This window comes from Embiotoca jacksoni, unplaced genomic scaffold (assembly GCF_022577435.1).
Source record: "Embiotoca jacksoni isolate LCO1_2020_lvr unplaced genomic scaffold, fEmbJac1.0.p SCAF_8, whole genome shotgun sequence".
NCBI lineage: Eukaryota > Metazoa > Chordata > Actinopteri > Embiotocidae > Embiotoca > Embiotoca jacksoni.
Window position 1 is genome coordinate 762277 of NW_027185436.1, and position 16562 is coordinate 778838.

General features: G+C 37.4%; 1 protein-coding gene across 1 annotated transcript in view; it reads right to left on the bottom strand.

Annotated features, from left to right (window-relative positions):
- The window catches only part of mapk1 (mitogen-activated protein kinase 1), a 30863-nt gene extending 14736 nt beyond the window's left edge, over positions 1–16127 (bottom strand). Inside the window, exon 1 of the mRNA XM_069178071.1 lies at positions 15737–16127. Coding sequence (XP_069034172.1) covers positions 15737–15882 — 146 coding nt within the window. The 5' untranslated portion in view covers positions 15883–16127. The remainder of the gene's footprint in view (positions 1–15736) is intronic.
- Between the last annotated feature and the right edge of the window lie 435 nt (positions 16128–16562).

Genomic DNA, 16562 nt, shown 5'->3' on the forward strand with positions numbered 1-16562 from the left:
AATGGGTTATGATCAATTGCTTGCTAAGCCTCACTCCCCATGAAGGTTATTGGGCAATATCTTGAAAACCAAATAAAATACAAGCCTTATGCAACTTGAAATTTGGTCTCATCATGAGCCACAGAAAATATGGAAGCAATCAGACCCTCGGTTTAGGTAGAGAGGTCAAAAATGTGTTTTTTCAAAAAAGTGAAAATGCCAGATAATCCATCATCGTGGACTTTTATGGTGCAAGATGTTTTTTTTTGTAGAGCACACTGTGCTGCACTTTTTGGTCAAATTTCAAGTCTAACTTTAAGACTTAGAAGTGTAACAGACTTTGCTATGCAGACACTGCTTGCTAGTGTACCACTGTGCTGTTTTGTAGTCTAATATTGTACCTGTACAATCATTTCTTTTACAAAATGGTTGTGTCACAAATTATTGTGCGCAATGGTGTTTTTCCGTTAAAAAATAATTCGTTGCGAGTTATTAATTGTTGTGTTTTAAAACACAGCACTTTGGAGCCATCGGGGAACCAAAATGGAAGTTCAAGTTCTATAACGTATACTTTGCTGCCTAATGTAAAAGGTACAGCAATTTTTTTAACACTGCACAGTATGGCACAGTAATTAACACCATTCTGGAATTAAAAAGCGGGTATGACAGATGAATTGGTAAACCAACCAGTACTGATGAAAATCCCACTAATATCTGCAGTATTAATGTAAAGTATTAATCAAGCGACTTCCCTGCAATAAACATACTCAATTGAAAACCTGCTGAAGGCCCCATGGCGCAAACTAAGCCTTTCCAAACAAAACTTACTTTATTATCTAATTAAAAGTTAACAGGGCAACCTCTCCACTAGTCATAAAAACAGATACCACGGCGGTTAACCAGAAAAGAAAAAAAAAAGAGGCAAAACGGGCGGTGGCAGGGTTTATGGGATATGTGCTCCAACAAGAATTAGGCTACCAATCATCGCACTTCCTTGCATCACTCTTACCTTTGAGTACGTGTTAAATTACATGAGTTTTATGCACACTTAGTTGTAAGAGATAACATATTTTTAAGCGTGCAATTTACATGATTTAGAAAGCATTTAAAGCACTTACTTTTACAAGGGATCTAACCAATGCATTCCATATTACAGTCATTTTAATATATCATTTTGTAAAGCTATGTCACTTTTTTTGACTCTGGAATATTTTCATAACTGTGAACTCATGATTTTTAGGTTTACAAAATATTTAAAAAAAAAAACATGTTCACCTATTTCTGTTATGTAGAGTATGCTTTTTTTTTTTTTTTTTTTTTTTTTTTAATCATAGGATGTGATTACATACTTGCAATTTCAAGCAATTTCCCCCCTAAAAAAGAAAGAAAAAAAACACAAAACTTTTTGAGACAACTGCCTGAAAAAACCCATAAAAAAAAAAATCAACAACAGTAAAAACAAAACCTCCTGGACGGTCTGTCCCTTGGGTTTCAGATATTTGGTCGCCCAAAGCAAGACATTTCTGAAAAGAAAATGTGGCATGAAAATGATGACTGGCTGCAGCCCTAGCTGAAGGCATGCATCAACATTTTCAGGAATGATCTAAATTGCATGATAAATCAAAAGCAACACTTCAAATAGACAAAATAAGGAAACAGTCACCGTACAATGAACCTTGATCATTTCCGATAAATGTAGTGACAAGAACCCTGATTCCCATCTTTGAAGGTAGCTTTCATAAATGTAAAGGGGTAACAGATTTCCCTATTAGTCTTTGCCCTCCCTATTTTAATAAATATGCCCTGATAACAATAATAACTACATTGTTGTCTTTTTTTTTTTTTTTTTTTTTTTTTTTTTTTATGCAATCGTGTATTTTGGAGAGAATCTTCCCTGAGATGTCTATCCTCTTTTTTTTTTTGCTTCTGAGTTTGTTTTCTGAGCAAACTCAGTGCCCAGGAAGGAGCACTGGGCACTGTGTATGTGTGTGTGTGTGTGTGTGTGTGTGTGTGTGTGTGTGTGTGTGTGTGTGTGTGTGTGTGTGTGTGTGTGTGTGTTGCGGGGAGGAGGGGTCCATTTCCATGGAGATGGGAATACAAGGCTCCTCTCTGCAGCTGCTGGGTTATGCAATAGTACTGTAACCATGACAATGTTCAAGGGGTAGGGTTTAGAAGGAAGAAGGGGGAAAAAGCTCACTGTGCTTAAGGGCAACCCGTGCCAAGGAAGTAAAGATATGAACATCCAGGCACAACGTAGACAGACATCGCAGAGTCAAAGGCTTTTGAAGGCAGCATGACTGTAAGTGTCAGGCTTCAAAATAACACTCACAGGCTGACTTGCAGTGAGGAGTTGGTTTTTTTGGGTGCATAAAGTAGTACTGTAGGATTGAAGGGTGTTTGCTGCTTTCAGTGAATTCTACAGGACTGATCTAATTTACTAATGTAGAGTGACAGCAAGTCATATTGCTGATGATTGTGTGTTTTACTGACTTTCTGGATCTTTGCTCTCATTTTCAATACAACCCTGAATTATGATGTCCTACTGACATCATTCCAGAGATCTACTGATGACTGAAAATGTAAATACAGACAAAATCAATGTCGACTAAGATGTTTAATACATCATAGGTTATTATTTAAGACATTTCCGTTTGATTTTTGCTTTATAATTTTATATATTTATTGGAGATGAAATAGTTTGTCAGCTTCTCAATGGGTGAATTTATCTGCAACAACTATGACAACTGTTTATCTATTATTTTGAAGTACAAGTCCAAAAAAAAAAATCTCTAACTCCAAAATTGACAATGGAAGATTTAGTGCTTTTATTATGTGAATTGCTTTATTATTCTAAGATATGTTCTACATTTGATGTTTGGTGTTGAGCCTGTATCATATTATTCGCACTACACAGTTTTCTCATTCTGGTTGAAACTCATTTAAATTTTTTAACAGTGTGAAGATGTGATCATCTCTAAAGCATGCGTCTTTAAAAAACAATGGATTGTTCAAAGCAGTCATGTTGATGTCTAGGGTGTATTGATTGATTGTTGAAAATATTTGGTCACTTTGGGATAACAGATCTGGCTGCGTCTCCCTTTTTTCTTTTTTTTATATTCAAATACACTTCCTGTTTATGTGTATACTAATCACAAGAAGCAATTTTGACTTTAAGAGTTTTTCATTGAAGCTTGCATGGCCCAAGGATAGAATGAGCTCTACATTCTAACTAGTTTTGTGGTGGTCTGCAAGCCTGGTATGCTTCCCTGATTATTGCAAAATGCAGGACTACCCCAAAATAGTTGTATTCTTTAGTCATTAATTCACAGGAAGAAAAACCAAGAAAAAAAACCCTCAACAACTTGGACCCGAGACTGTCTCTGTTTAGAGAGTGTAAAAAAAGTAACCTTACGAGCACATAGCCACAGTAACAGTGAAGTGCCCGCCAACGAGTGATTACGTTACCGTTATCAGTTAAAGTGTCGTGAAGGTCCCTACACTTACTACAGTTATCCAAATTTTCGGTACATTGTTTTCTGCCCCCAGAACAGCAAATAAAGGCTTGGTTCATAAAACGTAACGATAGTGTCTCTGCCTCTCCTCATCACTGCAGAGTTGTTCTATGCAGTAAAGGCCATAAAGCCACAGATCTGGAAAAGTAGCACACTGCAAGAAATAGGCTTTGTGTTTTAAGCTTTCCAAACTGCATGCACCTTTCACCTTTTCTACATCTTTTCTCCATTGAAAAAAATCCATTCTCCAGTGACAATCATCACGGTGAGAGCTCGACATTGTAAATGAAGTTTAACATCCAGACATTAATGGAATAGAAGATTCGGTTTGAGATAAATCAGATATTATCTCTACAAGCGATAGATAATTTGTCAGAAACGGAAGGAATGGGAGCAGCGAGAAGTAGAAACAATTAGATCAGAGATATTAATTTTTAAAAATAGCGGGCATTTGGTGAAAAAAAAAAAAAAAGTTGCTTTACAGATTCAACAAAGACAAACAGAAATGCTATGGTGAAAAAATATTTAGTTTGTGACCCCCCGTTCATTATCTGTAACCAGCTTCTCATGAATAACAGGCCATGACATTTAAAAAGTAATTCACCATTGGTTTAAAAGTAATGCGCGTGAATTATAAAATCACTAAGAATTAAAAAATGTTAACATATTTTGGGATAGTTTGAGCTAAAAGTTAAGAAAACTTTTGGATAAAATTACTCTTCGGTTTGGGCGGTTGATAGTTCGGTGCGCATGGAATTTGGTTTGGCTGTAAAAACTTGAGGAGTTGTTGCTCCAACCCAGAAAAAAGTCAATTTTTATCTGTCAGCGACAGAATATATCTTAAAAACTTAATTTATTTCTAATTATTGCCAACTCATCTTGTAGCAATGAAAACGATTCACCACAGCCCAGAAATCAGCAACAGACCATGAAGAAATTTTGAGGAAGTAACTTTCCCCTTCTGGCACTTTGCACACATGCATTGAGGTTTGATATCAATTTATATATCTGCTCAATGTCACAGTTCTGTGTCCAGATTTACATTAGTCTCCTGGAGTGTATTCTTACAGAGGTAACAGCCACACCTGTAATAACCATCCCCTCTGCTGGCATCATAAAAGAAAAAATGCTATACTCTAATTAAATAAATAATTAACTTTGAGGTTAAAAAAAAGAGCAAAGGTGCTATTTTAACCTGCAAATATCATACTATATATATTTATGCAGTCATTTGCAACAAAACTGATGAAAGATTTCAGAAGTCACAAGATCCAGGTGGCTTATCACCTCAGCTACATGATTTCTATTGGGAAACTCCATCTTAACAATCATATCAATTAGTTTGCAATATATTTCCTACATTATTTGATTGATCCTTTTGTGTATATAATGATATATGACAAACAAAGGTATAAAATATTCCCATTTTGAGAAGGTAGAACCAGCAAACATTTGCCATATTGCTTTGAAAATATCTAAAATGATTAATACATAATCAAAATATATTTTTCTATAGTTGTTTGATATTATCTGTATTTAAGGCACATTTAATAACTACAAAATATACACATATTCTTCAACAAAATTCGATAACAATCCATTTGCTCTTGTAACGGGTGTCACGTGACCTACGTGTCACATGTTTTCATATTCCTTTAGACTCGAGTGAGTAGAGATTCATCATCTCCGTTTACAGAGGCAGGCTTTTCAATCAATAAGAGTAAAGCTGGAACCATTTCATCCTCATTTCTTCAGATAGCAACTGGATTGGACAATAGGCTTTAATAGCAACACGGCCAAGTCAGTTTAAACATCTCCGTTTTTATCGTAACAGTTAGCATCACATCCGATTAAATGCATATTGTTAATTTACCTCAAACCCAAAGAAAACCTGCTACACACAATCAACTGAATTACAACAGCACACACTGAATGCGGAGAACCACACTAAAAGAGACAAGCTACGCAAGGATGACACTTTAAGACAAGTCAGACAGGTCATTTTTTCCACATTACCTTAACCTGCAACCTTATAAAGCTATGCCAACTCCAACTGTTACATCAGTCAGTAATGATTTCTCTTTGTGTGAGTATTTAAGGTAAATACACGTCTGCTGGCTAAAGCACATCAGTGGGGAATTTAGTGGGAATTTACCCACACAAGTACAAACACTGTAAAGTAGGCTATATCTAAAATCCAACAGCTCCTCTACAAATAACCTGTCTTTTTTTATTTTGTATTATTTTCTGTCTGTATGTGCACCGCTACTCTCATATGTAACTGTTGTATAACTTGCAGTTCTCAGGTGTGGACCAAACCCTTCACCTCAAACTTGACCTAATCCAGGACCCAAAACTCAAGTTTTAGTTAGACCTATACCTACCTGAAACAATTAGTTAATTTAACAGTTTGGGTCTTCAAGAAAGAAAATCAGTGAGAAAATCAATCAGACAGCTGGGATGTCGTCACAAATGCTTTGACCATTAATTGGCTCCAGCATCTCAGTTGTGAGCATTTGCGGTAATACTTTGCATTATTTCATGACAAGCTGAAGCTTTTTTGGTTTTAAGATAGCTGAATAAAAAACAAAGGCATTTGAGGATTTCACCTTGGGCTTTGAAGAAAAACTCATGAAAATGTATTTTTCACTGACAATAATCTGAAGACTGAAATTACTCATTTGTTCAATCAAACAAAAATTGCAAATATTCACACTGTAACTTTTCAAATGTCTTGATTTGCTAGTTGCCCGGTTTTTTTTTTTTTAAATTATTTGAAATGAAATATTTCTGGGTCTCGCAAAACCATTTTCCATTGATGTGTCGGCAGGAGGCTTTTATTTTTATGTGCATGAAATACTCGCACTGCAGAGCCCAGCAAAGACATAAGGGTTCTGGGGAGTGAGGATTAAGCATATCTTTAAAAAATGGGACCAAGAAATACAATCAAAGACATTCAGACCGGACCACTTCAGCTTTCAGGTAAATTTGATCTTAAATAAACTCGGTGTCGTGTGATTTGTTGCATAATCAACATCATGTAGGCCTAAGTGCAGCAGAAAGGTTTATGCAAATGTCATTAACACTTCCTGAGAATTTTTTAGATGCAACAAGTGAAAGGCCAACGTTCAAAAGCACAGCGGTGATCAAATGCACCCTTATGATGACCCAGATACCAGCTTCAGTGCAACAAGCCACCAGAGTGCATGAATATTTTTGCTTGTTGAACCAGAAGTCATCACGCTTGTCTTGACAGGCGTAACCACCCAAATTACACAAATTACATCTCCTGAATTGCACAACAGGATTTCAGAGTGTCAAGGCTCTCATTCTTTCCCTCACTCTCCCATTGGCTGTGGAGTGGTGGTACTGATGTCAGAGGCAGAGGGGTTGCCATGGAGATGGGCGCCATGGTGGTATTTCAAGAGGATGGCTCACAGCAGAATGAGGTAGAGGGTCGGCAACAGCTAAGAATCAGGCAGGTTAAAGACTGAATATCAAGATTAGAAGGAGCCAGAATAACTGGGGGGGGGGGGGGGGGGGGGGGGGGGCGCGAAGGGGGGAATTCTGGTTGAAGATGAAATGATTACCACACAACTTGATGACCATATTAGCCATCAGTGATGGGAAAAAAACAATATTTCCTCGGGTGAATGTTCCAAAGTATACAAATTTTACACAACTTTTTATTTTTTAGGATAGTAAAAGTAAACTCAAATCAAATTACCAGAGAGTACAGTTACTGCATACATGTACTCTAGCAGAGGCTTATATAACTAAATCTCAATAAAGTTTTTTTTCACTGAAAGATGTTAGAAAACAACTTCTCAAACGTGAGGATTTTGCTGCTTTCTGTGTTGTACATGTAGTTAATTGAAAATCTTTAAGTGATTAACCGTCTGATGGACACAAGTTGTATGAAGAATCACCTGTTACTGTCATTTTACATAATTAAAAAAATTTCAGACATTCCTTAGCTGGAAAGTAGATTGTAATTAAATTATTCATTAACTGCAGCCCTAATTTGCTTTTGTAAAATCGGCACATGACTTCAGGGTCAGACTTCAGTTACGTCTCAACAAGCTCTGCTGGAACTCTATCTGTGACAATACTAACCTTATAAGGCAGACTGGCTATTGGACATGATGTAACCGACCCACATTAAATTCAGCTGCAATGTTCATTTTTAGGGTTCTAAAGATTCTCCCACTAATAATAGTTAGTTCAAGCCAAAAGTCGAGTAATTGTCGCATGTGGATGATATTAATATAATATATATTTCTTTGGGCACCAAAAAAAATTGTTTTAGGGCTAACAGAGAACGTGCGAAGTAACGATGTCAACACTGTGCTACATTATGAGGATATACAAAACCGTCATTTTAAAATATTCATAACTTTTACAAGCGCACATGCAAAACAAGTTGCCGGTTAAAGGAAATTCTTTTGGTAAAAGCAGTGACGGTTTTGGATTTGTCTGAACAACCAGAAAAAGAGACAAAACATTTTGTTGTTGTTTTTTTCAACATAGTATATTGTATCTTAGCCTGATACCATTAGTGTCTAAACTGTGTCATTGACAGCCAGGGCATAAAAAGACCCGAGAGAAAAAGGACAGTGCGCACAATTCAGAAGGCCAATAACAAAAAGCCTATATTCCATGCAACATATTATCTTCCCAGATCCGGGGCTCCTAACCATGGTAGTGCCTGATAACTAGCCTTTACTGTCCGAACCAATAAGGAGAGGCAGAAACACCAGGACTAAAAAGGTGCAATCTGAAAAAACTTTTACAAACACAAACCTCTCCATCTGCATTCCCTCATGATCTAACTGTCCACGTGGGCGGCAGAGTATGCCATGGTAGCTTCTGAACATCATCACAGCGGTGTAACAGGATTTTTGCCATTGCATAAGCGCAGGGTGTGCACGAACTGAGGCTCGTGTGAGGAGGCTCGGTGCTCCGACAATTTGCGCAGCGTCAGCCACTGGAAAGCCCTGACATGAGCACCCTTAACGTCTCCAAGAGCCTATTGAATTCAAAAATAGGCCTATTCTGTAAATGACAGACATACCTCACCGTCGACAGGCAACCGGATTTTGTAACCCAGCGTATTATATGGATACCGACTCCCTGTATCATTATTCAGCTTCTCAGAAAGACGGTTAAAAAAGACACAAAAATGACACTCAGAACCGAAAGTTTGTTGACCAGCGGCTAACCATGAAGCAGAGCATGGTTTTGGCTTCATAAATCCATTGTCAAAAGGAGGAGTTCAGACAAACAAGCGTGTTGTCTGATGCTTCTGTGGTGATGATCGACTCCATACAACATTATGGACATGTGGATCAGATTCAGAAGGACTGTTAAGACATGTATAAGAACACATAGGAAGAACCCCATCCATATAATCTAATAGATCAAATATTGACGTGCCGAGTGAATGCATGGTGTGTGAAAATCAAATAATTTTGGTTATTCATTACGTTTTCTAAAATGTGTTTATCACACATATAGCGATGAATTAGAAAATATGTTGTTTTTTTGGGTCAGCACAATGTGCCAACATGCAGGCAGTGGGTCCACGAGAAGGAAAACCCAGACAAACCTCAGGTTTCTGTAAATATAGCAACAAAGAGAAAGGTATTACTTCAATTGACAACATTTACTATCAGCACCAATAAGATATCCACATAAAAAGGTGGAGAAATTTCCCTTTAAGGCAAGCCTGCACATAAGCAGATATTGATATATGTGCTGACATTACTATTTATTGTTCTTCAAAACAGTCTCTTGACAGATATATTGATCTGCCGGTGCCGGGAGGCATTTAACACATTGTTGATATTTAGGAGGTGTGTGCATCAGCTCCCCAGCAAGCATCTGTGAACTACAGTAACAAAAGTTCTCTAGTAAAAATAAAATAAAAATGCTATATGTATATTCTACTAACAACATCGTTTTAAACAACCAAACATTTTTTACTATACATTTGTGACTTTTACGTCTTTTCTTAAAAACGTCTAGGCGTAGAAGGTGCTTGGTGCTAAAATAAAATATGGGAGTACAGTCAGCTTTCTAGACTCATATTACTTATTTATGGCAACCCAAGGGACGCCTTTATATGGCAATACCAGTATATGTTAGTATAAGTTAGTGTATCCAGGCAAAGACGAGCTTTCCAGTGGGATTTTCCAAATATGTCATACGCAAACCAAGTTTGTAAAGTACACGCTGCACCAATTTTTGCTGGCTGCTGCACATCAATGCCAACGTGACCAATTCACCAAAGACCACAGGTTTCAGTCACAACACAGCAAGACAAGTGCAAGGAGGCTGAGGCTGACACATCACTCACTCTGATCACACCACAAATACAGACACAACACCAAAGTAACTATAACAACTAATAACCAGCAACATGAGTGAAAACCACAAGTTATATTCATCATAAAGATAGGAATAATTGTAGTTTAAAAATAAATTCTTTCTATTCTTAAAAAAAAAAAATCACACATTTTCTTTATATAAAACATACCGTTTTATATAAAGAACATTGATGACAGTGTGTGTAGGTTTGGAAAAAAAAAAAAAGGGTCATATTTCATGGACAAGTAGTCATTTTGACAGCTCAAAAATGATGGCATCATTTGGGATCTAAACAAATACAATTCAAATCCCAGTAACCGTAGTCAAAAATAATGGACTGGCCTGTACCTGTTGCTGTATTTCATAATTACAGGAAATAACATGCTGTATATATATATACATATAAGTTTCTATGGTTGGTTGAGATTCTAATTCCTGATTCACAATAACTGCTCCTGAGGGCGAGCAGCATAGCTTGCAGTTAATAGCATATTAGCTGACACTGCACAAATGTATTAAAACATTTTAGAACTAAAAGACAAGTAGCATTGCAACCTGATCCATCCAATTATTAATGCCAATACTAATGTGTCACAGACAGCACCACCTACCTGACAAAATTTCAAGGGTACGGCAAAATATTAACTTTATTGGGGTGTTAAAAACAGTCCCATTACTGGAAGTACTATCTGCAGTAACAACACGAAGAATGCTCTAGGTAGCTATCAGAATCACTAATGGCAGGTCTAGGTGAAGAGATGACTAAAAGGTGACAGAAACTGAAACTTTATTTGGAAACGTTCAAGAAATAAAGCGCCACATTTCCGCCCACACAGTTAGACTGACGAGTGATGTCTAGAGAGCTTTGTGCAGAAAGACCACAGCAACAAGATCCAAATCTAAAAAACCAAAACGTCCTGCAAGTTGCCACTTGTAGCATCTCAACATTAACTGTTGGCTAAGAGGATGACATGCCCAGTATTAGTCTGTGTTGTATTTGTGTAAACAAAGTTTTAGGTAGGGCATGCATGGGTTAGCATGGTTAATACAAACTTAAACAGCCGGGTTCATTCTTGAGGTGTACCCGAAAATTAAGCTTCATGAGAGCACAGTATTATTATTATTATTATTTTCCAAGGAGGGTTTGGAGCTCTGGATTTAGGTAACTGTGACCCAAACTTCCCATGAAATCAAACTATTTCTAAGCACGGTAATCAGGAGAAAACCAAAACTACATTTAATAATCAGGTCTATTGGTTACAATATAATTCATATATTCAGTTATTGTTTATTTTTCTATTAATTATTTCCAATAGTCTTGAACCTAACTATTATTTCCATAATTTATTAATATGCTGTTTATTTTCTTGATTCTTAAATTAGATTAGAAAATGGTGAAAGTGTCCAACACGCTTTTGTAAGAAATGGCTTAAATGGCTGTTTTGGGGGGGCTTGATAATAGTGCAAACCTTAAAATATCTTTCATTACCTTCAAATGAGACAAAAGAAAATATCATCAATGATGATTACGGAAGAAAAGAAATTTTTTGCAGTTTTGATAAGTTGTTTTATCTCCAGTTTGTTTACTTATTGGCATGTTTTTAGTGGGCATCGAAAACTAAAAAAAAAAAAAAATCAACATTAAGTAAAGTAGTCAACAAGTAAATTTAACATGGTAAACAAAACTAAAATGACAACCTTCTCCATGTTTCTAGAAGGATTGCGTGCTGTGGGGGGTGGTGGTAAAGTGGACAGTCATTTGGCATAAAAATATGCATTTTCACCTAATTTTGGAATAATATCAAATAATGACAAATATTTGTTTTAAAATTAACTCTGAGCAAGAAAAACGATAATAACAAAACATTGGTAAAACAGAGCTAATACTGAATGGATTTCAACTGCAATTTTCATATGCTCACGTAGGCATTCTGTATCCAGCAGCCATCTTGGATATGGATAAAATTCTAATTTAATCATATTCATACTGTGATGAGTTGTTTTTCATTACTTGAGAATTGTTTTTTGTTTTCATTATTATTCAAAAATTGTAAATTCAGGAACAGAATTAGTCCCCATAGACTCAATATGATCTCACTGGGGAGAACTTAAAAAAATGTCATTAAAATAAATAATATTCCAGACTAGAGCTGGGCGATATGGACCAAAAGTCATATCCCAATATATATTGGCTGAGGGGGCGATATACGATAAACATGTCAATATTTTCACCGAAGTGGGCCGAATATCTATTTGTAAGTCAAAGCTACATGTGAAACGTCACAAACTTTTATTTGCACAGAAAATGAAATAAGAAGGCGTGGTTTCCATTCTGATAGGAAATATACTGCTGCAAAACATGTAAATTAAACATGATATGCAGTAAGTAGCCTATATTAAAAGAAACGGGTGTTTCTCTGAGACACTCCACAGTTAGCGATGGCTTCTCTCGCTCTCCTGCTCACTGTGTGTCTTATGTTTAGTTATTTCTTGGCCTGCTTTTGTAATAATGCTGCATGTAACTAATGTAGTTTATTGCCGTGATGGAGGGCGAGTCTCAGTGTGTTGAAAGCGCAGTTCCACGTTGGCCCGTCCTCTCCACCAAAATGTATTAGCATTTCCCATCATGCATGTTCTTTCTTCGTAGCTTTTGAGAGTAAAGCAACTAAATAAATTCATCTAAGTGACGGGTAGAAAATTATATTTACTTTTGATAAAACATGCAGTTTTGGAACATTTACATTGAAGACAAATAATTATCCATAAAATGGACTCAAAACCATAAATGTAAAAAAAACAGGAACAGATATGGACACCCATCACTACTTTTCCACCAAATGTTAGAAACAAAGTTAGTGCTACATTGGCATTATAGGTGGTACTTAACACGAATAGAAAAACACAACATGGACGTTTTCCATATCACCGAGAAAAAAGTATCGATATATCATTAAAACTCGCCCAGCCCTGTTCCTGATGTTAAAATACTGAGTGAAGTTTCTAAAGAAAGAAGACCACAGACATCCGTCACTATGACTGATTCCTCTACTGCTGCTGCTGGAGGTGTTTGAGGGCTGTTTTGGGAGATGAGCTGCCGTCTCAGCCAGTAGCTAACGCTACAAGAGTTGAACTAGTTTTTGTACACTTGGGACGGGTAGTACTTTCGATGACCGCGCAAAACTATTGAACTATTATTCGACTATTAAACATCACCCCCACCCCGTACATAAAAACATACACACAAATGCCGTCCAACTTCTAAAACCTCGCTGTAGACGAGGTCATTTTTCTTAGGGGAGGGTTGTTGTCTGTACCGCACACCAACATCAAGCTCACTTCATCTGGCCACTGATTATTGATCTGTGGATGGGCTGTCGCTCGGTGCTTCACCCTTAATGACTGTGCAGAGCTGTGGTAGACGGATGATCTGCTTCACCTGCACAGTTTGCACTGCAAGCTCATCTTTTTTTATGTTATTTTTTTAAGGTGTTCCATGTGACAGGTCTTTTGCCAGCTGCGGTCGCTCTTGCATGTTCCTCCTGTTTGGCATTGAATCTAACAGCGCCACACAGATACAAAAGCAACGTGTTCTTCTTCTGGGACTGGCACTAAAATGACAATAGTCTTAAAAAAAAAGCTTAGCTAAGTTGGGCTGATGTATTGTTGCTAACTTCTAGGGCAAAAACCCCCTTTACTGTAATTAGCAGGTGATAAGCTAGACATGGGAATTTTGCTTGCGACTTTGGCTTGCACTTGAACCACCGTGCCTTTAAAATGCATATTGCTTATTTTATATTTGAACTGTATTTGTGTATAATTTGTGTGCATTTTATCCGTTCTCATGCATCTCATTTCTTTTCTATATTTTTAAATGTTCCTTTTTATCTGTTTTTATGTGAAACACTGCATGTAATTCTCTTGCTGTAAAGCATTTTGAGCTGCATTTCTTATATGAAAGGTGCTATACAAATAAAGTTTATTATTATTATCATTATTAATATTGGGAGTTCTAGCATTTGATCTCTGACAAAAAGCCTAAAATTGTAGACGAACTGAACGGTTGTAAGCCTCACTGTTTTTTTACACACACACGCGCACACACACACACACACACACACACACACACACACACACACACACACACACGATAAAGATATGGCTAAAAGCATCAATGATTTGAATTATTTGGTAAGTTTAGAACAATAATGAGCAAATATTGCCAAATGTTCATTGCACTCAACCAGAATGCAGCGACACGTTCACATTGCTTATTTTCTTTCTCATGAACAGTCAGTCGAGGCTAGTATGAAAGAGAAGAATACAGACAAAGCTAGCATTTCAATATTTTTTTCTTTATGAATCACTTGAAAACAATTAATCGACTGTCATAAATGCACCTCAAACAATGCGTTGAAAAGATTGTCTCCGCATTAATGTCCTTAGAGGTTAATATCAGGAAATGCTTTTGATTGGAGGCTGTCATTATGGAGCCCAACTCATAGTTTACCGTCACTTTACAGATTGCAACACTAACGGTTGCAGTCACCTTGCAGACATCCTGACAACACTGGGACTTTACATGGGGAAGTGTATTTCATCTGGTCTGCTTGCTTTGAGCTACAGTGTGTACCAGTCGTCTTTAGCCTGCGGATCACACCATCAGCTGTGTTGCTTTTGGTGCTTTTTCAAGCTCGCAGGCAAAAAGATGCTCAACAGCCTGCTGTGCGTCGACACTTTGGGTAGACTGCGTGTCAAATTATGTTCTCAGAAAACCCGGATCCTCTCACCACACAAGACAAAAGAAATGCTTTTGCTGCCGTTTGACGCAACGATAATATATTACGCAATACGGTACAATGTGCACATTTTAGGTCAGCTACAGCCGGATTTGCCTAAAAACTATGTGAAATGCAGTTCAAATCATCAAAATAACTTTGACGTCTTTGAGGTTAACCAAGAGAATGAATACTAGCCTGCAAAATTCACAGGTGTGTAATAAAAGAGGATGATAGCTATATACCACAAATAAATGAAGACATTGAATCATGATGAGTGTGCTCTCTACTACCCCCCTGATAGCACATTAGGTAGAAAATACTGCTTGCAGAGTGGCTCTTTCCTATAAATTCCTTCATATGGAGCATGTAACCAGCCATCAGCAGCAGCAGCTATACAGACACAAGTGTACCAAGAAAAAAAAACCTCGAGATACTCCCACAGTCATTTTTCAGGCATATTACGCAAATATCACCGAAATCTAAACAGTGTTTAACAGCGACCATGGAGGAGAGGACGTGGACATTTTATGGTGATGACTGAGCGTAGAAAAAAGAAATCTGGTGTGGTGCCAGATCACTGTAATACCTACACATATAATCGGAAACTTGTTTGGGAGATAAAAAAAGAAAAGAAAAAAGAAACATCACAGAGTGGATTCAACAGCTGCAGATTTGAAGTGGAGGATTGCGCACGCCGTGTTCAAATATCAGAGAAATGATCAGATTTTGGTCATTTTAATGGCGCTGTGCGTCTTAGCAGAGGAATCAATACAATTTCCGATATTTAAACCTGTTCACCATTGATAAGATGAAAGTAGCTACAAAAACCACACTTCCAGGTGTACGGACTTCGAGTCGATCATCATGATCAGCGACGTGATTTCCTCTTTTATCCTCCTTCAATCAGACGCCGTCTTCATTTAATAACATCGCTTTGACACTGTTGCTTGCTAGCTAAAAACATGACATGTACTTAGTTGTTGTTTGTAACGGGGAAAAAAAAAGGTACGAGTTAGCTAATGTTGTGTCCGGCTCCGAAACAGTCGGCGCTAAACAAGAAGTAAAAACGCTGGCTGAGTAAAGACAAGACTTACTTACCATACCATCCCGTAGGCGCCTTCCCCGATGTAGGAGAGGTTACTGTACCGAGGCCCGACGTCGAAGGCCTGCCCGCGGACCAGCTCGGTTCCCGGCCCGGGGCTGGGGCCGCAGCCAGCAGGGGCAGACACCGCAGCTGTCGCCATTACGAGTACTAGCGCTTTACAAGGCTTATCAAATCAAATAATTAAAAAAAAAAAAAAAGGTTTAGAAATATATAAATGTATATATATATATATGTGTGTGAGTGTGTGTGTTTATATCCGTCGCCGCTACGACTGCAACTGAGTTTACAGTGAGCAGAGGCCTTCGCTAAGTACGGAGCGGTTTTCCTTTCCGTTAACGTGTGTTCAGAGCGACCACACCGCTGCTTCACTGTCTCAGGCAGCAGCGCAGCGGAGAGGCTGCTGCTGCAGGAAATAACGGGGGCGGTCATGTGATGAGCTGTTTTCCTTTTTTCTTTTCTTTTCTTTTCTTTTCTTTTCTTTTCTTTTCTTTTCTTTTCTTTTCTTTTCTTTTCTTTTCTTTTCTTTTCTATTCTTTTCTATTCTTTTCTTTTCTTTTCTTTTCTTTTCTTATTTCATTATATAAATCACCAGTGTTCATCCACAAGAAAATTCACAGCGATTTTAAAACAACCCCCTTTTTAGGATTGGGGAGAGAAAAAAACACATATAAATATATAAAATATTCACTCTGTTTCAGCAGATTTCCAGGTCAGAATTCACCTTTACAACCTATTGGTGGGAAAGAAATAGTGAAAAAAAACACAAAAAAACCCACCATTCACCCTGCTATATTAATATCACTTACTTCTGCTTTATCT